Genomic DNA, 21251 nt, shown 5'->3' on the forward strand with positions numbered 1-21251 from the left:
GTTGACTACCATTACTATTACAGTATATACAATCAGTGTCACTTTATTAGGTACCCCCTGTAAAATAACGTGGCCACTGAGTGAACGTTTGTGGCTTTCTGATGTGCTGTGTATTCAGAGTTGCTCTTCTGAACGCCACTGTTGTAACGTGTGGTTATTTGAGTTACTGCTGTCTTCCTGTCAGCTTGAACCTATCTGGCCATTCTCTAACCTCTCTCATTAACAAGGCTTTTTTGTCCAAAGAACTGTGACTTGCTAACTTTTTTGTTTGTTTTTTGTACCACTCTCTGTGAGTTCTAGAGACTGCTGTGCATGGAAATCCCAGGAGATCAGCAGTTTCTGAGACACTTGAACCACTCCTTCAGATACCAATCAAAGTCACTTAGATCACATTTCTTCCTCATTCCTAGGATTGGACTGAACAACAACTGAATCTTTTGATCATATCTGCACACTTTTATGCATTGAGTTGCTGCAATGAAAGGGAGAATATAACTACAGCTGCGAAGATCTCTGCTGCACCCAGTGACCATGCGATCTGTCTTGGAGCCCGATGTCAGGCTGTCTTTAGGGACGATGAACTATCACGAGGGTGCAGGGCTCAATGGAGTTCCTGGTAAGGCTTTGAAAATCTGTGCCAAGCAATTGGCGGGAGTGTTCAAGGAAATTTTCAACCTCTCACTGCTACAGTTGGAAGTTCCCACCTGCTTCAAAAAGTCAACAATTATACCAGTGCCTAAGAAGAGTAGTGTGAGCTGCCTTAATGATGATCATCCAGTAGCACTCATATCTATGGAGATAAAATGCTTTGAGAGGTTGGTCATGGCTAGAATGAACTCCTGCCTCAGCAAGGACCTAGACTCACTGCAATTTGCCTGTAGCAGACGCAATCTCCATGGCTCTTTACACGGCCTTAGACCAGCTGGACAATACAAATACCTATGTTAGGATGCTGTTCATTGACTGTAGTTCAGCGTTTAACACCATCATTCCCACAGTCCTGATTGATACGCCAGCCTCTGTACCTCCCTCTGCAATAAGATCCTCATACTCCTAACCAGAAGACCACAGACTATGTGGACTGGTTATAATATCTCCTCCTTGCTGATGATCAACACTGGCACACCTCAGGGATATGGGCTTAGTGCACTGTTCTACTCCCTCTATACCCGTGACTGTGTGGCTAAGTATAGTTCAAATATCATCTATAAATTTGCTGATGATACAACCATTGTTGGTAGAATCAGAGATGGAGAGGGCATACAGGAATGAGATACGCCAGCTAGTTGAGTAGTGTCGCATCAACAACCTTGCACTCAACCTCAGTAACGTAAAAGAGCTGATTGTAGACTTTAGAAAGGGTAAGACAAGGGATCATGAACCAATCCTCACAGAGGGATCAGAAATGGAGAGAGTGAACTATTTCAAGTTCCTGGGTGTCAAGATCTCTGAGGATCTAATTTGATCCCAACATATCGATGCAGCTATAAAGAAGGTAAGGCAATGGCTATATTGTATTAGGAGTTTGAAGACATTGGTTTCTACCTAAAACACTTGAAAACTTCTATATCTGTACCATGCGGAGCATTCTGACAGGCTGCATCCTGTCTGATATGGGGGGTGGGGGGCAACAGGGAGCTACTGCACAGGATCAAATGAAGCTCCATTACTAAGGATCCCCATCACCCAGGATATGCCTTCTTCTCACTGTTACTGTCAGGAAGGAGGTACAGAAGCCTGAAGACACACACTCAATGATTCAGGAACAGTCTCTTCCCCTCTGCCATACATTCCTAAATGGAAATTGAACCCATGAACACCAACTCACTTTTTAAAAAATATATACGATACCCTGAAGTGGGAAGGTGAACAGCCAGAGGTCATGGTACATATTGGTACCAACGACATAGGTAAGAAGAGGGAGGAGGTCCTGAAAACAGATGACAGGGAGTTAGGAAGGAAGTTGACAAACAGGACCTCAAAGGTAGTAATCTTGGGTTTACTGCCTGTGCCACGCGACAGTGAGTATAGGAATAGAGTGAGGTGGAGGATAAATGCGTGGCTGAAAGATTGGAGCAGGGGGCAGGGATTCAGATTTCTGGATCATTGGGACCTCTTTTGGGACAGGCATGACCTGTACAAAAAGGACGGGTTGCACTTGAATCCTAGGGGGACCAATATCCTAGCAGGGAGGTTTGCTAAGGCTATTGGGGAGAGTTTAAACTAGAATTGCTGGGGGGAGGGTAGGAACCAAACTGAAGAGATGCAGGAAGGGGTGGTTGACTGACAAACAGAAAAAGCTTGGAGACAGTGTGAGAAGGAGGATAGGCAGGTGATAGAGATCACCTGATGGTTTGAGAGGTGTCTATTTTAATGCAAGAAGCATAATGAACAAAGTGGATGAGTACTTGGAGCTCTGATATTGTGGCCATTACAAAGACTTGGATGGCTCAGAGGCAGGAATGGTTAATTAGAGTGCCGGGTTTTAATGTTTCAGAAAGGACAGGGAGGGAGGCGAAAGAGCTGGGGATGAGGCACTGCTGACAGAGTCACGGTTGCAGAAAAGGAGGAAGTCATGGACGGATTGTCTACTGACTCTCTGTGGGTGGAAGTTAGAAACAGGAAGGGGTTAATAACTCTACTGAGTGTTTTTTATAGACCACGTGATAGTAACAGGGACATCAAGGAGCAGATAGGGAGACAGATTCTGGAAAGGTGTAATAATAACAGGGTTGTCGTGGTGGGAGATTTTAATTTCCCAAATATTGATTGGCATCTTCCCAGAGCACGGGGTTTAGATGGGGTGGAGTTTGTAAGGTGTGTTCAGGAAGGTGTCCTGACACAATTTAAAGATAAGCCTACAAGTGGAGAGGCTGTACTTGATCTGGTATTGGGAAATGAACCTGGTCAGGTGTCAGATCTCTCAGTGGGAGAGCATTTTAAAGATAGTGATCACAATTCTGTCTCCTTTACCACAGCATTGGAGAGGGATAGGAACAGACAAGTTAGGAAAGCATTTAATTGGAGTAAGGAGAATTATGAAGCTATTGGGCAGGAACTTGGAAGCATAAATTGGGAACAGGGAAATGTACGGCAGAAATGTAGCAAATGTTCAGGGGATATTTGAATGGCGTTCTGCATAGGTACGTTATGATAAGACAGGGAAAGGACAGTAGGGTACAGGAATCGCTGTGTACAAAGGCTGTTGAAAATCTAGTCAAGGGAAAAAGAGATGCTTACAAAAGGTTCAAAAAAACTAGGTAATGATAGAGATCTAGAAGATTATAAAGCTAGCAGGAAGGAGCTTAAGAATGAAATTAGGAGAGCCAGAAGGGGCCATGAGAAGGCCTTGGCTAGCTGGATTAAAGAAAGCTCCAAGGCATTCTACAATTATATGAAGAGTAAGAGGATAAGGCATGAGAGAATAGGACCAATCAAGTGTGACAGTGGAAAAGTATGTATGGAACCGGAGGAGATAGCAGAGGTACTTAATGAATACTTTGCTTCAGTATTCACTACTGAAAAGGAACTTGGCGATTGTAGGGATGACTTACATCGGATTGAAAGGCTTGAGCATATAGACATTAAGAAAGAGGACTTGCTGAAGCTTTTGGAAAGCATCAAGTTGGATAAGTCTCCAGGACCAGACGAGATGTATCCCAGGCTACTGTGGGAGGCGAGGGCGTAGATTGCTGAGCTTCTGGCAATGATCTTTGCATCATCAATGGGGACGGGAGAGGTTCCAGAGGATTGGAGGGTTGCAGATGTTGTTCCTTTATTCAAGAAAGGGAGTAGATATAATCCAGAAAATTATTCAGTGGTTGGTAAGTTGATGGAAAAGATCCTGAGAGGCAGGAATTATGAACATTTAATAAGGTACCCCATGCAGGGCTTATTGAGAAAGTAAGGAGGCATGGGATCCAAAGGTACCTTACTTTATGGATCCAGAACTGGCTTGCCCACAGAAGGCAAAGAGTGGTTGTAGATGGGTTATAGTCTGAATGGAGTTCAGTGACCAGTGGTGTACCTCAGAGATGTGTTCTGGGACCCTTTCTCTTAGTGAATTTTATAAGTGACCTGAATGAGGAAGTAGAGGGATGGGTTAGTAAATTTGCTGATGACACAAAGGATGGGGGTGTTTTGGATAGTGTGGAGGGCTGTCAAAGATTACAGTGGGACATTGATAGGATGCAAAACTGGGCTGAGAAGTGGCAGATGGAATTCAACCCAGATAAGTGTGAGACGGTTCATTTTGGTAGGTCAAATATGATGGCAGAATATAGTATTAATGGTAAGACTCTTGGCAGTGTGGAGGATCGGAGGGATCTTGGGGTCCAAGTCCACAGGACACTCAAAGCTGCCATGCAGATTGACTCTGTGGTTAAGAAGGCATATGGTGCATTGACCTTCATCAAATGTAGGATTGAGTTTAAGAGCCAAGAGGTAATGTTACAGCTATATAGGACCCTGGTCAGATCCCACTTGGAGTACTGTGCTCAGTTTTGGTCACCTCACTACAGGAAGGATGTGGAAACTATAGAAAGGGTGCAGAGGAGATCTACAAGGATGTTGCCTGGATTGGGGAGCATGCCTTATGAGAATAGGTTGAGCGAACTCGGCCTTTTCTCCTTGGAGAGGCGGAGGATGGGAGGTGACCTGAGAAAGGTGTAAAAGATGATGAGAGGTATTGATTGTGTGGATAGTCAGAGGCTTTTTCCCAGGGCTGAAATGGCTAGCACTAGAGGGCACAGTTTTAAGATGCTTGGAAGTAGATACAGAGGAGATGTCAGGGGTAAGTTTTTTAAGCAGAGAGTGGTGAGTGCGTAGAATGGGCTGCCGGCGATGGTGGTGGAGGCAGATATGATAGGATCTTTTAAAGAGAGTCCTGGACAGGTGCATGGAGGACTATGTGTAACCCTGGGTAATTTCTAAAGTAAGTACATGTTCGGCACAGCATTGTGGGCTGAAGGGTCTGTATTGCACTGTAGGTTTTCTATGTTTCTTTATATTATTTGATTTTGCACTATTTTTAATCTGTTTAATATACATACACATACTATAATTTATCTTTCTATGTTATTATGTATGGCATTATACTGCTGCTGCTGCTAAGTTCACAAATTTCACAACAGATGCAAGTGATAATAAACCTGATTCTGATTCTGATACACTATGATTGGCTATCAGGTATTTTCATTAATAAGCAGGTGTACAGCTGTACTGAATAAAGTGGCCACTGAGTGTATGTAAATTAACTGGATTAGAATGTATATCAAGAGGCAGCCTACTACACCGGAAAGGCAATGTGATCGATTAATATCCCAGTTGCAGTACTGACAACCTGCACTCCACAATTCACTGAAACTCCAGCCCAGAAGTTCCAGGACAACTACAACTAGAATCCACCTGATATTGTGTGCAATTACCCAGCTACAGTATGTTTTATGTGCATAAAAGCAGGATAAATCCAATCCAGCTAAACACTGCCATCTCAATCACCAACACGGTGATGGAGAATATCATCGTCAATGCTATCAAGCAACTCCCTGCTTTTCTCTCCTTTTCAAACAAGGTTCTCTCCTTAGGTGATCCCTAGGAATTACAGATGACTCACCTCTCCTCCAGCAGAAAGGAACGTGTCTGGCTTGAATTTTTTTACTAAAAGACGTTGCACGCCAGCTTTCACACAAATTTGATTGCGTGAGGTCCAATGCAAAAAGGGCCAGGATGAATGAAGATTAAGACACACATGCATGGACACACACCTGGATGTACTGACCACCTGGACACACACCTGGATGTAATGACCACATGGACACACACCTGGACGTACTGACCACATGGACACACATCTGGATGCACTGACCACATGGACACACACCTGGACATACTGACCACATGGACACACACCTGGATGCACTGTCCACATGGACACGCACCTGGACATACTGACCACATGGACACACACCTGGACATACTGACCACCTGGACGTACACCTGGATGCAATGACCACATGGACAGACCTGGACATACTGTCCACATGGACACACACCTGGACATACTGACCACCTGGACACACACCTGGATGTACTGACCACATGGACACACACCTGGATGTACTGACTACATGCGTACAGCGACGTAGGCACCCAATCTTGCTCACACTGTTATTTTTGCCCCCCCCCTCACACCTGACCTCTTCCCTTACCCCTTCCATTCTTCTGACCCCTTTCCTCAATCTCCTATGCTGGGTCATCCTTCTCCTATAGTCTTTGACACCCACTTTGATCCCTCCCTTTCAGCTTAAAACTTGTTTTCCCCCCCTCTTCACCCTTGAGTCACTGATGCGCAGTGAGTGTTTCACCAGGGCCTCATCTTAACATTGGTCTGACCAGGAACCAAAGAGCTGAATTCTGGTGGTGAGCTGAGAGAGGGACCACCTTTGACAGCAAGCCAGCATAAAGCACCAAGAAACCCGGGGAACACAGTCCAACATCGCACAAAGGAAGCAGGTCATGGTTCTTGGAGATCATTATTACAGCCCAGGACATCATTGAATTAGGAGAAGTTCTGTAGGTTAGTGACCGTATGCCCAACCACCTTCAATTGTAGAATGAATTGGGTGAATTGACATGACAGTCTGGGCACTGCAGTGTGATGTTTTCCATGCCATACAAACGAGATGTAATGCGAGGTATATCCCTCATCTCTGCAGGAATAGTTTCAATGTTGCCACTCCCAGATCTAATTAACTCTGTTCAGGACTTGTGTATTAACCTACAACTCTGCACTCCATCCGCCGCTCCAACGACATTTCGCTCTCACCCACACAGATTCCCCAAGCTTTGCCTGAAAACTTTGGAATGATCGAGTGAAAAGTGCACCACGCAAACCGGTAACCATGGTCACACACACCTGATATGTTTGACAGCGACTCCAGATGAAGTGAAACAACACAACATGTATTCTGCGCCGTTTCTGCGCAACGCAGTCCAACTCTTGGACCCTGTATGGTGCGCGCCCGGACTGTAACCACTGACAAAGGCAGTTCGTAGAGCTCTTAGATCCGAAACGTTTTCACAGCTCTCTCCCTCGCTGCATGAGGGTTTTCAGTTCGGGTTCTCTCCTGCAAGCAGCGCAGTAGGGGTTGGCTTGCACTAGAAACTAGCGTCGTAAAATTCCTAGTCAGGAATGTGGAAATTTCTGGCCACCAAGATTAGAAAGTTTCCTTGGATCTCCAGCGTGGCTTTGTATAGCTGCGTCTTCGCGGCGGGGGATCTGGCTCAGCAGAATCTCTCAAAAAAGGAGAAAGTGGACTTTAAACAGACACGAAATGTCACCACTCTGGCGTTGACTTTTCACGGCCATTTCATCTACCTGTGGATGAAGACCATTGAGAGCGTGTTTCCCGGCGCCACGGCGGGCATCATTCTGCGGAAGCTGGCTTGTGACCAGCTGATCGGCACTCCTACCGGTATCAGTGCCTTCTACATAGGTAGGTGTCTCCGTCTCAGGCACGGGCAGAGGATGCCCACTGTGAGCACACACCGACCCGCGGAACGGCAGATGGAACCTGGAGCGACACACAAGAGGCTGGGAGAAGTTAACGAGTCAGGCAGCCTCTGGGGGTGGGGAATGGACAGCGGGCGTTTCGGTTGAGGTCCAGATGAAGGATCTCCACCCGAGGCGTCGACCGTCCATTTCCTTCCATCTGAATTAGGGTCGTTTTTGAAAAGTAACTCCATAATCGACCATGACAGATAATTTCTAACATTCCTCCCTAACATGGTAAGATGCAACTACTGACAGCATAACCTAGAACCTTTATTCCCCCTCCTTTCCATATTTTGAGGCCGCTTGTTATTTCCTTGTTCTATCTACGGGTATAATTTTCGATGAAATGGAGGTGCGATATCAACATTGCTTTGCCGATTAATATTGTGGCGGTGGAGTCCGGTTCTGAACAGGGAAGAGATTCTATGAAGCCTTCTCCTAACTGACCGCACTAGGTAACCCGAGTGTACAAAGTATTACCATGCTGTTATTTTTGAAAACAGATCTGGTAAATCATTGAAATGTCTGTTAACATTAACACCAAAAGTAGAACAAATGGCAACAAAGACAAGTGGGCGCTATGATAGTCATTATAATTACGGCAGGGGCCAAGGAACTGGGCGCATCAGTTGGCTGCTTTAATTTACTTTTATTCTACATCCCACTCCCAATCTAATTTCGGGTTTTTTTTTCCGCCTACGCGATTACAGTAGCTCGCCGTAGTTCATCTCAGCCTTGGGGACTCAACATCTCAGGGTCATACAGCCCACTAAGTCTGCGACCATCTGGTACTCAGCTGCACTAACTCCCGCCTCCTTCTCTCCGCACTCCCGCTCGCCTGCACACGGGGGGCCAATTATCCCGTGCTCCCGACGTGGCCACATCCATTTCGGTGAGACCCGACGTAAACTGGGGGACAGTTCGGTCGAGGACCTCCTCCCCATCCGTCAAAAGCGGGATTTCCCGGCGGTCAACCATGTTAATTCCTACCCCTATTCCCGTTCTGACACTGTCGGTCCACGGCCTGCTCTTTTGCCACGATGAGGCCACTCTCAGGGTGGAGAAGCAGCTCCTTAGGCAGCCTCCAACTTAATAGCATGAGCATCAATTTCTCCTTAAAGTAATTATTTTCCTCCTCCCCTTCCCTCCTTTATTCCCCACTCTGCCTCTCACCTGTTCTTATCTCCTCTCCCGGTGTCCCTCCCTCGTCTCTTTCTCCCGTGGGCCGCTCTCCTCTCCTAACAGATTCCTTCTTCTCCAGCCCTCTACCTATCCCACCCACTGGATTCACCTATCACCTTCTCCTTTATCCTCCTTCCTCTCCACCCACGTTTTTATGGTGGCATCTTCCCTCTTCCTGTCCAGTCCTGACAAAGGGTCTCAGCCCAAGTTGTTGGCTGTTTATTCATTTCCGTAGATCTGTGGTTCCCAGCCTGGGGTCCATGGACCCCTTGACAAATGGTTCTGGTCCATGGCATAAAAAGGTCCGGAATCCCTGGTATAGATGCTGCCTGACCTGATGGGTTCTTCCAGCATTTTGTGTCTGTTGCTCCAGCCAGTTAATCTTCCAGCTTTGGGATGTGGAAGGAAACCGAGGCATGGGGAGGAAACCTACAGGGTCACGTGGAGAATGTGCAGACTCCACACAGACAGCCCCTGAGGTCAGGACTGCACCTGAGATGCTAGAGCTCTGTGACTGCACCACTGAGGGTCTCCATAACAATTGCCCACAATCTTCCATTAAGGTCATGTACTTCATATTCCCCCTCATGTCTCACCTCTAGTGATATGTTAGATTTGTCTCTCTCAACAATTGCTGCCTCTACCTGTGTCATCCAATGTCAGAATCAGAATCAGATTTACTACCACCTGCTTATGTCTTGACATTTGTTGTTTTGCTGCAGGAATACATCATAATAAAAAAAACTATAAATTACAATAGAAGTATATCTATTTCTCTCTCTCTCTCTATATGTATATATATATATTTAAATAAGTAGTGCAAAAATGGAGAAAAATACTGTGATGGTGTTCATGGGTTCATTGTCCTTTCAGAAATCTGATGGTGGAGGGGAAGAAACTGTTCCTGAAATGTTGAGTGTGTGTCTTCAGGTTCCTGTATCTCCTCCTTGTTGGTAGGAGTGAGAAGAGGACATGTCCTGGGTGATGGGGACTTTAGTGATGAATGCTGCCTTGGGGAGGGGGTTAGTGCCCATGGTAGAGTTGGATGAGTTTACAACTTTCTGCAGCTTTATCCAATCCTGTGCAGTGGCTCCTTCATACCAGAGGGTGATTCAACCAGTTAGAATGCTCTCGACAATACATCTGTAGAAATCTGCAAGAGTGTTTGGTGACATGCCAAGTCTCCTCAAACTCTTAATGAAATATAGCTTCTGTTGTGCCTGCTTTGTAACTGTATTAATATTTAGGCCCAGGATAGTCCTTTCGAGATATTGACACCTAAGAACTTGAAAATGCTGATCCTTCAATAAACTGGTGTGTGTCCCCTTGACTTCTCCATCCTGGAGTCCACAATCAATTCTTTAGTCTTACTTACTGCAAGGTTGTTGTTGCGGCGACACAACTTAACCAGCTGATCTATCTTGCCTCCTTGTCACAATCTGAAATTCTGCCAAAAGTAGTTGTGTTACCAGCAAATTTATGGAATGCATTTGAGCTGTAACTAGTCACTAAATCATTGGTGTAGAGAGGGTACAGCAGTGGGCTAATCACACATATCTGAGGTTTTCAGCAAAAACAAATGGCTGGAGGAACTAATAGGTTTTGTGGGGTTAAGGAATTTTGAGTCCAGACCCTACATCCAGACCTGTGGCCTGTAGCGATTGGCTTCACTCACCTCAGCGCTGAACTGATTTCACAGCTGTGGACTAACTTTGGGGACTCTGCAGTTCATACTCTGTGGATTATTTGTTTACTTTTTTTATTGTTTCCATGATTTGGGTTCTTTTTTTGCACATTGGATGTTTGTCAGTCTTAGTTGTGTGTGGTTTCTCATGGATTCTATGGCATTTCTTTTGTTTTGTGGCTGCCTGCAAGAACTTGAATCTGTTGTATACAGTATACATACTTTGATAATAAATTAACTTTGAGCTTTGAACAGAGGAACACACAATGTCTGTGCCTACCATGATGACAGCTGAAATTAATGCATCTGTCTGCACATGGTCCATGTTCTTCCATTCTATAAATTCACCAATGACACAACTATTGTCAGCAGAATCTCAGAGTGAGAAGCACCAGCTGAGTGAGTGGTGTCACAACAACAACCTTGCACTCAACATCAGTAAGAACAAGGAATTGATTGTGGACCTCACAAAGGGATGTCAAGGGAACACACACCAATCCTGACTGACGGATCATCGATGGAAAGATTGAGCACTTTCAAGTTCCTGAGTGTCAATATCTCAGAAGATCTATCCTGAGATCTACCCAACATATTGATGCCATTATGAAGAAGGCATGCCAGGAGCTATACTTCATTAGGAGCTTGAGGAGATTTGATATGTCACCAAAGACATTCTGCCAATGTACTGTTGAGAGCATTCTAATTGATTGCATCACTATCTGATCTGGAGGGGCTACTGCACAGGATCGGAAAAAGCTGCAGTAAGTTATAGATTCAGCTAGCTGTATTATAGGCACTGGTCTCTACACCATTGAGGACATCTTCTGAGGTGATGCCTCAGAAAGAGGGCATCCAATATTAAGGACTCCCACCACCCTCTTTGCATTGCTACCATCAGAGAGGAGGTACAGGTGCCCGAAGACACACACACACAATGTTTTAGGAACAGATTCTCCCCTTCTGCCATCAGATTTTTGAATGGACAATTAACACTACCTCACTATTTGCTTTCTTTTTGTACTCCACACGCACATACAGATATATAGAACAAAAAATACACACACACACACACACACACACACACACACACACACACACACACACACACACACACACACACACACACACACACACACACACACACACACACACACACACACACACACACACACACACACACACACTATTGAAGAGGTCAATACTCCCCAATGCCATTAGGCTTTACAATTCTACCGCCAGGACTTAAGAACTTTTTAAAAGCTATTATTAATGCTTTTTGAGACAGTGATTTAGATGCATATCATATTTTTTTACTGAGTTAAGTATTGTATGTAATTAGTTTTGCTACAACAAGTGTATGGGACATTGGAAAAAAGTTGAATTTCCCCATGGGGATGAATAAAGTATCTATCTATCTATCTATCTATCTATATTCAGTGGCCACTTTATTGAGTACACTTCAGTTGATGCAAATATCTAATCAGCAAATTATGTGGCAGCAACTCATTGCATAAAAGTTTGAGGTTCAGGAGGTCAAGAGGTTCAATTGTTGTTCAGACCAAACATCAGCATTGTGAAGAAATGTACCTAAGTGATTTTGACTGTGGTGATTGTTGGTGCCAGATGGGGTGGTTTGAGTATCTCAGAAGCTGCTGATCTCCTGGGATTTTCATGCGTTACAGTCTCTAGAGTTTACTGAGGATGGTTAAAAAGACTATAAAACATCCAACAGTTTTGAAAATAAAAGTGCTCATTTCTAGTGCTTTCCAACACCAGTGGTACAGTCTGCCTTTCCCACCTCATTATTCATGTGATGTTTGTTATCCTGTTTTTCTCAGAAATACTGAACGTTCCTGGCTTACTTTTCAGATGGTCAACTTTAAAGAGTTCAGTGGGTGAAAATGCCTTGTTCATGAGAAAGGTCAGTAGAGAATGGCCAGACTGGTTCAAGCTGACAAAAAGGTGATAGAAACTCAAATAACTACATGGTGTGCAGAAGAGCATCTCTGAATGTAGAACATGCTGAACCTTGAAGTGGATGGGCTACAGCAGTAGAAGACTATAAATATACACTCAGTAGCTACATTATTAGGTGTAGGAGGTATAGTACAGTTAATGTATTACATTGTGTTGCTGCTGCTAAACAACAAATTTCATGACATATGTCAATGATAATAAACTTGATTCTGAGTCTGTTCCTGTATCTCTCTAAATGAACACCACTATTGTGTACAGAGGAGAGAGCCACTGATTTCAAATTTTATTTCAACCTCCAGCATGTATAATATTTTGTCTTTGTACTATCCAACAGAACTGACAATTTCTTAAAACAATAAGAAGGAGTTTGCAATCTGGTTATAGAATTGTTCTTTGAACTTGCCTTCCCATATTTTTGCTCAGGTATGAGTATTCTGGAAGGGAAACAAGATATCTTTGCAGACTGGAAGAAAAAGTTTTGGAGCACAGAAAAGGTAAGGGAAAAAAAGCCTGACAGTATGTGTGTCCATTAAACAGATCTCGACATGGGCTTATTGGAATTTGAGGTAGGGGAGGGCAATACTTAAATAAAATTAGAATATGTTCTCCAAGAGGAGATGGTATTTCAATGTTATTTAAACTTGATTTTGGTAATAAAAACATTTTGGCTGCACATATCTTTTTTATAAGAGTTTATTTTAACCCAGGTTACTAATTTTCTTTGCATTTCTCCTCTCCTCTGCATGCTGTCTGTCATCACCAGTAGACGGATTGGCGGGTAGATCCTACTGCAAGTTCGCGGCTGCCAGTGCAAAATTGTTTGCCTTCGAACGCAGCTGCAGAGTGCAATAGTTTTACATTTCAAATACCCAGTTGCTGTACTCTGGTCATCCACACTGATATCAAATGGTTTAAAATGTTCCTTTGATGTGATTTGCATGAAATCCTCTCACACTGAAGTAGATCTGAACCTGAGAGCTGAAGCCCGCTTCTGTGTTCATTTAAGAACTATTGCTGGACAGTGCCAGGTATCATTCTAATGACAATGCCCATGTCAAAGATCAAGGTGTCATTATAATGACCACAAACATAAGAGATTCTGCAGAAGCTGGAAATCTGGAGTAACACATACAAAATGCTGGAGGAACTCAGCAAGCTAGGCAGCATCTATGGAGAGCAATAAGCAATCAGGTCCTGATGAAGAGTCTTGACCCAAAACGTTGACTGTTTGTTTATTCCTCTCCAAAGACTCTGCCCGAACTGCTGAGTTCCTCTTGTGTTTTGTGTAATGTTATGACATTGATATTACTGATCACTTCCACACCATTCCTGTGAATTTTCTGAGGTCCCTGATAATCTGTCCAACTGCCTCACCCCAAACGATCGTCTCCCAGAAGCAACTCCATCAATAAACAATTGAATCCACACCCTTATTTCATTAAACAAACTGCCTCTTACCTTTTCCACCACAGATTCTCTCCACATCCTTTACCTCCAATTCCCTCTCAATCTTCTTTCTCCAAGACATCCTAGAAGAGAGAAAATAACTTAATGCAAGATTACTAATGGTTCTGCTATTGATAGAATATGGTAATCCCCGTGCAGCACCACTTTAACTCGTGTTTTATATACCGAAATTTTCCTAGGCCATTGCGTGGCGATCAAAAATGAGAAATACTTCATTTAATTCCAAAACATTTATACTTAACTAAAATAATCTCTCCCAATGTTGTGAGATTATTATGTCATTTTGTTTAAATATAATTTTTCTGTATTGATATTTAATACAGTGTCATTTGCTTTTAAAGTCTAGAATAGTTCAATGAATATTATAAGGTAAATTGAAGTCTATTGTTTGTACAGGTTTTGAAAATTTCCCATAGATTACCAAATCCAAAGTTCAAAATAATTTTATTATCGAAGTATATGTATGTTACCATATACTATCTTGAGATTCACTTTCTTGCAGGTATTTACAGAGAAAAAGAAATACGATAGAATTTACAAATAACTATACCTGAACAGACAAAGACTGACAAACACCGAAGTGCATTAAGAAGGCAAACTGTGCAAGTAGATACAATACTGAGAAAAAGAGTTTTAAAGTGTAATTGAAAGTGAGTCTGTAGGTTGTGGAATCAGTTCGGAGTAGTGGTGAATGAAGTTATTAATGTGGTTTCAAGAGTCTGACGGTTGTAGGGTAATAACTATTACTAAACCTGCTGGTTTGGAACCTAAAGCTTCACTTATATGAGTGGAGTGCAGCGCAGAATTAATTAACGTTGTCTTTTTCAAAAAGAGAAGTATATCAATTGCTATTAACTAAGAAATCTGCTGAGGTTGTAAGATTGAATCATTGAAATTATAAATAATATGGCTATAAGTTGTTCTTCCTTAAGTCATTCTTCAAACCATTTCTTTGCTTTTTAGGCTGCAGTGATATTTTGGCCAATGGTGCAGGTATGTTTTTATTGCAATCACAAATTGAATATTAATTTCCTATTTTTATGTTTATCTGACTAGTAATAATGAATCCATGTTTCCATACAGATAATCAGCTATAGCATGGTGCCAGTGTTCCTCCGAATGGCTTATTTTGGTTGCTGGGGTTTTGTATGGACTATTTTCATCTCCCATTTACGGCAGAATATAGACAGCCCATCATCTGAAAATCAATGACTCAATACAAGTGAAAATCTGAGTTTTAGAATAAATGGAAGATTTTTAAAAAATCAAATAAGTAGGATGATATTTTGCCCCAAGTTAAGGCTGATCTATTACCATGTAGAAAGTGGCATTCTTGGTGGCATGAATACATTCAGTGTTACCTAAAATTTGATTACTATTTTCAACGTGTTTAACAGGGAGTACAAACAATGGTTGACCAGTTATTCAAGCTCAGATCTAATTACCTTTATTAATGCTGGAATTTCTGAATTGGTATGTGGTATGTGCATTTTATAATTTAAAAAATACATGATCACACTGTTGGTGAAAAAGTTGTACAAATCACAGAGACAAGTTTTATTGTAAATTAGGTACAGGGAAAGCAAAGTGATAAGTTCTTTGAGGGAAGATCAATAGGTCCAAAAGTTTTATGTAGATTTGGATTCAAACTTTCAGTGATAGAAAAATATGTACTGGCACAATATTCATGATGAAATTGTTTTAGCCTACAGTTGGACAGACGTAATTACATTCTAACTTTCTAATGTAGTGTTATTCTAAATATTAGGTGTGGTCATAAAACACAGCATAGTGTTTCATATATATTTCCAAAACATGATGTTCCAAAAAGCTGAAATTTTATATTTGTACAAGTATGCAAAGAAGCAGAAATAGCCACCAGTGCATTCTAACTTGTAGCTGTCTGGATGTTGTTAATCATCTTCCTAAAGTAATAAAATCACTCATACCAAATGTTGGTTGCCTGAGTATTTCTTCTCTCTCTGGGTATGTGGATTACAATGTTCAGAAAAGTATTCAGCAGATCAACACACAATCTTCAAGGTTAATAAATGACTGCTTCATTCTTAAATCTTCACATATATAGCCAGCTAGTATATTTTTATAAGAATGTAATAAGCAGCTCCATAGCTGTTTTTTTTTGGGGGGGGTGATTATACTTTGAAAGAAGATTGAAGCCCAAAGGTTGATCAGAAGTCCAGAGGTTGAGGCCCTATGACAGGAGTCCAAGACTACGAATCCTCTGTAAGTCTGCTGTGGAGGTCAAAGGCCCAATATCTGTGAGTCCGTGTCCACTGGGGACTGGAGATGGAGACAGCCTCTCCTGGGTTTGGAGGACTGTGTGTTTGCATGGGTGGGTGGTAGGGAGGACCAAGGCTTGTTTATTTGCTGTTGTTCTGTTGCTTGTTGTGTTCTGTGTTATTCTGCCATGCATTTTGGGCACGATATGTTGGTGCCAGAATGTGCCGACACTTACAGGCTGCCCCTAGATCATCCTTGGGTGTGTTGGTTGTAACACAATTGGCACATTTTCATGTGTATTTTGATGTAAATATAATAAGGAAATCTAAATCTGAAAGCATAACTCCATTGCCCATGCTGTTGAAACCAATAGAATCTCTTCTTATTCAAGTGCATTCATGCATGTTCATAGTGTTGTATTAGGAGTTTTAATTAACTCTGTTGCTCAAGGAAAGATTTTCATTGTTAGCCTGCATATAATAATTATAATCTTCTCCATGCAGGATGGTCATTCATGGAGTAATTCCTAGAAACCATAGGGCACTTTTAGCATACCCAGTAAGCTGAAAGAAGGATGAGGAGACAGTGAAGTTGTACAGCACAGAAATAGGCCCTTTGGTCCAACTCATCCAATATGGTCATGTCCATCTACGCTAATCCCATATGGCTATATGTCCCTTATCCTTCTCCTCTTTTCCTATCTAAGTACCTGTCCAAGTGCCTTTTAAACACTGTGCAATTATATCTGCCTTTACCACTTCCTCTGGTAAATTATTCTGTAAAACCTGCCTTTCAGTTCTCTTTTCAGTTTCTCCCCTTTCACCTTAACCTTACAGCCCCTAGTTCTATTAAAATTAGAAAAAAAAAAATTCAAGCTCAGCCCACCTCCACTGAGCTTTAATGATTTCTGGATTTGTTAATTGCTGCAACTCAAACCCCACTACCCTTGAACCCCACCCACATATTGTACTAAAAAGAGTAACATCAGTTTTCAGCTGAAATAATGATAAGGTTCTACACAGAAAGTAGATCCCTGCAGAGGTGAAAGGTCTTAATCAATTTTATTCTGTACCACTACGAGTCAGATACATTGTATAAGGCTGAATTTCAAAATACAATGCTGGGTTGGAAAATGTTCTTGAAGACCAGCACCTTCACTCAGGGTAATGCACTTTCTATCAGCTATCAGAATATTAATCATCTGGTTCCTTACTTGGTCCTCATGAAGATATTTTGGGATTGCACAATTAAATCAACATCATCAGAGCAACACACACAAAATGCTGGAGGTACTCGGCAGGCCAGGCAGCATCTGTGGAAAAAAGTACAGTCAACGTATCGGGTTGAGACCCTTCAGCAGGACTGGAGAAGAAAAGCTGAGGAGGAGATTTGAAAGGTGGGTGGAGGGGAGAGAGAAATGTAAGGTGATAGCTGAAATGTGGAGGGGAAGGGATGAAGCATAGAGCTGGGAGGTTGATTGGTGAAAGAGGCAGAAGGCCATGGAAGAAAGAAGAAAGGAGGGGTGGGTGGAGCACCAGAGGGAGGTGATGGACGGGCAAGGAGATAACATGAGAGAGGGACAGGGGATGGGAAATGGTGAAGGGCGGGGGAGGGGTGTGGAAGCATTACTGGAAGTTTGAGAAATCGATGTTCATGCCATCAGGTTGGAGGCTACCCAAATGGAATATAAGATGTTGTTGCTCCAGCCTATGTGTGGCTTTATCATGACAGTAGAGGAGGCCATGGATGGACATATCAGAATGGGAATGGGTAGTGAAATTAAAATGGGTGGCCACTGGGAGAATCTGCTTGTTCTGATGGACAGAGTGTAGATGCTTGGTGAAGTGGTCTCCCAAACAATGGTGGGTGTCACCAATATATAAAAGGCCACACCGGGGTCACCAGACACACTGTTTGACCCCCAACAGGCTCACAGGTGAAGTGTTGCCTCACCTGGAAGGACTGTTTGGGGCCCTAAGTGGTAGTGAGGGAGGAGGTGTGAGGGCAGGTGAAGTGCTTGTTTTGCTTGCAAGGATACTTGCCAGGAGGGAGATCAGTGGGGAGGGACAAATGGACAAGTGAGTCACATAGTGAGCGATCCCTGCAGAAAGCAGAAAGTGGGGGGTAAGGGGAAAATGTGTTTGGTGGTGGAATCCCGTTGGAAGTGGCGGAAGTTTCGGAGAATTATGTGCTGGACGCAGAGGCTGGTGGGGTGGTAGTTGAGGACAAGAGGAACCCTATCCCTGGTAGTATGGTGGGAGGATGGGGTAAGCAGACGTGCATGAAATGGAAGAGATGCGGTTGAGGGCAGCGTTGATGGTGGAGGAAGGGAAGCCCCTTTTTTTGAAAAAGAAGAACATCTCCTTCATTCTAAATGAAAGGCCTCATCCTGAGAGCAGATTAGGTGGAGACGGAGGAATTGAGAGAAGGGGATGGCTCTTTTACAAGTAGCAGGGTGGGATGAGGTAGCTATGAGGGCCCATTGGTTTATAATAGACATCGGTGGATAAGCTGTCTCTGGAGATAGAAACAGTGAGATCGAGAAAGGGAAGGGAAGCGTCAGAAATGGTCCGGATGAATCTAAGGACCAGGTGGAAGATTAGGCAAAGTGGATGAAATCGATGAGTTCAGCACAGGTGCAGGAAGCAGCACCAATTCAGTCATCAATGTAGTGGAGGAAAAGTGCAGGATGGTCACCTTTACAACGTAGACTGTTATATGTAGCCGACAAACAGGCAGGCATAGCTGGGACCCATGTGAGTGCCCATGGCTACCCCTTTTGTTTGAAGGGAGTGGGAGGACCCAAAGGAGAAATTATTTAGAGTGAGGACAAGTTCTACTAGATGGAGGAGAGTGGTGGTGGAAGGGAACATGTTGGGTCTGGTGTCCAGAAAGAAATGGAGAGCTTTGAGTCCTTCCTGGTGGGGGATGGAGGTGTATAGGGACTGGGCATCCATGGTAAAAATAAAATGATGAGGGCCAAGGAACCTGAAATCCTCGAAAAGATCAAGGGTGTGTGAGGTGTCACGGATGTAGGTAGGAAGGGACTGAACCGGGGGGGTTAAAACAGAGTTGATGCATGTAGGTATGAGCTCAGTGGGACAGGAATAAGCAGAAACAATGGGTCTACCTGGACAAGCAGGTTTGTGGGGTTTGGGTAGGAGGTAGAAACGGGAGGTGCGGGTGCGGGAACTATGAGGTTGGTGGCGGTGGATGAGAGATCTCCAGAATCATTAAGGTTGGTGATGGTGTGGGAGACCAGGGCCTGGTGTACTTTTAGTGGGGTCCTGTTTGAGGGGTAAGTAAGAGGAGGTGGCTGAGAGTGGGCGCTGGGCCTCAGCATGGTAGAGGTCAGTTCGCCAGGCTATTTCAGCACTCGCCTTATCTGCTGGTTAGCGCAACATATTTTTTCAGATGCTAATTTACACCACCTAAGGAAGCGGGAAACTTCAACTCTGATAATATGCCCCACATGTTTTTAAACATTAAATATCGCCTCTCTCTGGTGCCTCTCCTCCTTTCCATTCTCAAGTGCCCAATCTCCTCTCCTCTCAGATTCCTCCTTCTTTAGCCCTTCACCTCTTCCACCAGCTTCTCACTTCATCGACCTCTTCCCCCACCCACCCACCTTCACCCTCACCTGGCTTCAGCTACTACTTGTTGGCTTGTACTCCTTACCCTCTCCCCTACAGTCTTATTCTGGCTTCTTCCCCCTTCCTTTCTCATCAGCTTGAAACATCGACTGCTTATTCCTTTCCACAGATGCTGCCTGACCCGCTGAGTTCGTCCGGCATTTTGTGTGTGTTGCTCTGGATTTCCAGCATCTGAGCAATCTCTTGTGTTTATGTTTTCAAAAAATGCAGCAAAATTTGGACCTCAGTTTGCCTGTGTTGTAATCACAACTTTTTAAGAGAACCTAAACTAACCTGGCATACTCTTCAAGTCAAACACGTCTATCTGTAAAATAAAATCTGGCCCTGATGCAGGCTTTCAACCCAAAAAATTGACAATCCCTTTCCTCGCCCAGGCACTGCTTAGCTCACTAAGTTCCTCCAGCTGATCCGTGTCTGTGCGAGGAAAAGGACTGCCAACATTTGTTGCTCTAACATCTAGCATCTGTTGTCTCTTGTATCTAATGAAATTATTGGTCTTTCTATTTCTGAAGCTTCCATCCAGTAAATGTGAATAGCACAGAGGTTCTTCTACGTAAGGCTTATGACTTGATTTGTTGACATATCTGCATTGCTTACACAGCAGGGAGTATCCGTTAAATGTGTATTACAGGTTCATCCTGGGATATGAACAATCTGCAGAAGTTTGCCTATCTTTCTGTCCTAGTTTTCCTCCAGTTTTCTATGAATTTAGAGCTACATTACTATTACCAATATCTGAACACAAATACTTATGTTGCTGCCTTTCTAAAGAGCAGTCTTCAAAATCTATACAACTAACTTGTTAGATGGAAAATGATGATTTTTTTTGCTACTAGCAATTTAAATTGGTGAACATGATCAAGGCTGAATAAGGCTTAGATTTTGTACTTTGTTCAAAAAATAAGAGATGTACTTTGCAAGTGGGCTTGTGACATCAACCTGTAAGGAGAATTTGTGGAAGTGGATTTATAATACTGCAAAAGTACCAAACAATATTTGAATCATTTTTTAACACTTTTGTGTTGAAATGTTATTTTGCCACAACTTAATTCTGAAAAATACATTCTAGAAGGATGTGTGCTTCTGATAAGTAAAAACTTATTACCTATCCGTATTTATCCTTCAGATGCTGCTGGCTCTTGAACCGTTGTGGTTCATCTGAGAAAGCCATTCTTACAAAACAATCATAGACAAGTGTGCCCCTACAATATCATTCAGAGCCTTCCCTAACCAGAAGCCCTGGATGAACCATAAGGTCCACAATCTGCTGAGGGGCAGATCAGAGGCATTCAAAACTGCAGCTGTTTTTATAACGTCTATGACAACATGGTGTATTCATTCAGACCCACAGATGAGTCCTTAAACATGTTCCAGTCCACTTACTCGAAGCAAACCCATAACTGCTCCTCTGCCGTCTATGACCACCTCTTTGCTGTCCTAATCTCTACAGCCTTGTTTTTTAGCCTCTGTCTGTACGCAGGTAGGAGAAGGG

At 43.1% G+C, this 21251-nt stretch overlaps 2 protein-coding genes across 3 annotated transcripts in view; one reads left to right on the forward strand and one right to left on the reverse strand.

Moving 5' to 3' along the window:
• Positions 1 to 6943, reverse strand: part of pdxdc1 (pyridoxal-dependent decarboxylase domain containing 1) — a 90626-nt gene extending 83683 nt beyond the window's left edge. Inside the window, exon 1 of the mRNA XM_073060502.1 lies at positions 6917 to 6943. The gene's annotated coding sequence lies outside the window, so the exon portion shown is untranslated. The remainder of the gene's footprint in view (positions 1 to 6916) is intronic.
• A 19-nt stretch (positions 6944 to 6962) lies between these two features.
• The window catches only part of mpv17l (MPV17 mitochondrial membrane protein like), a 101065-nt gene continuing 86776 nt past the window's right edge, over positions 6963 to 21251 (forward strand). Inside the window, exons 1-4 of one of the 2 annotated variants that reach the window (XM_073060510.1) lie at positions 6963 to 7496; positions 12822 to 12892; positions 14829 to 14858; positions 14949 to 15818. In XM_073060510.1, coding sequence (XP_072916611.1) covers positions 7193 to 7496; positions 12822 to 12892; positions 14829 to 14858; positions 14949 to 15077 — 534 coding nt within the window. In that variant the 5' untranslated portion in view covers positions 6963 to 7192 and the 3' untranslated portion in view covers positions 15078 to 15818. Of the gene's footprint in view, positions 7497 to 12821; positions 12893 to 14828; positions 14859 to 14948; positions 15819 to 21251 lie in introns of those variants that run through there. The other variant, XM_073060511.1, reaches the window with a different exon arrangement.

This window comes from Hemitrygon akajei, chromosome 11 (assembly GCF_048418815.1).
Source record: "Hemitrygon akajei chromosome 11, sHemAka1.3, whole genome shotgun sequence".
Taxonomy (NCBI): Eukaryota; Metazoa; Chordata; class Chondrichthyes; order Myliobatiformes; family Dasyatidae; genus Hemitrygon; species Hemitrygon akajei.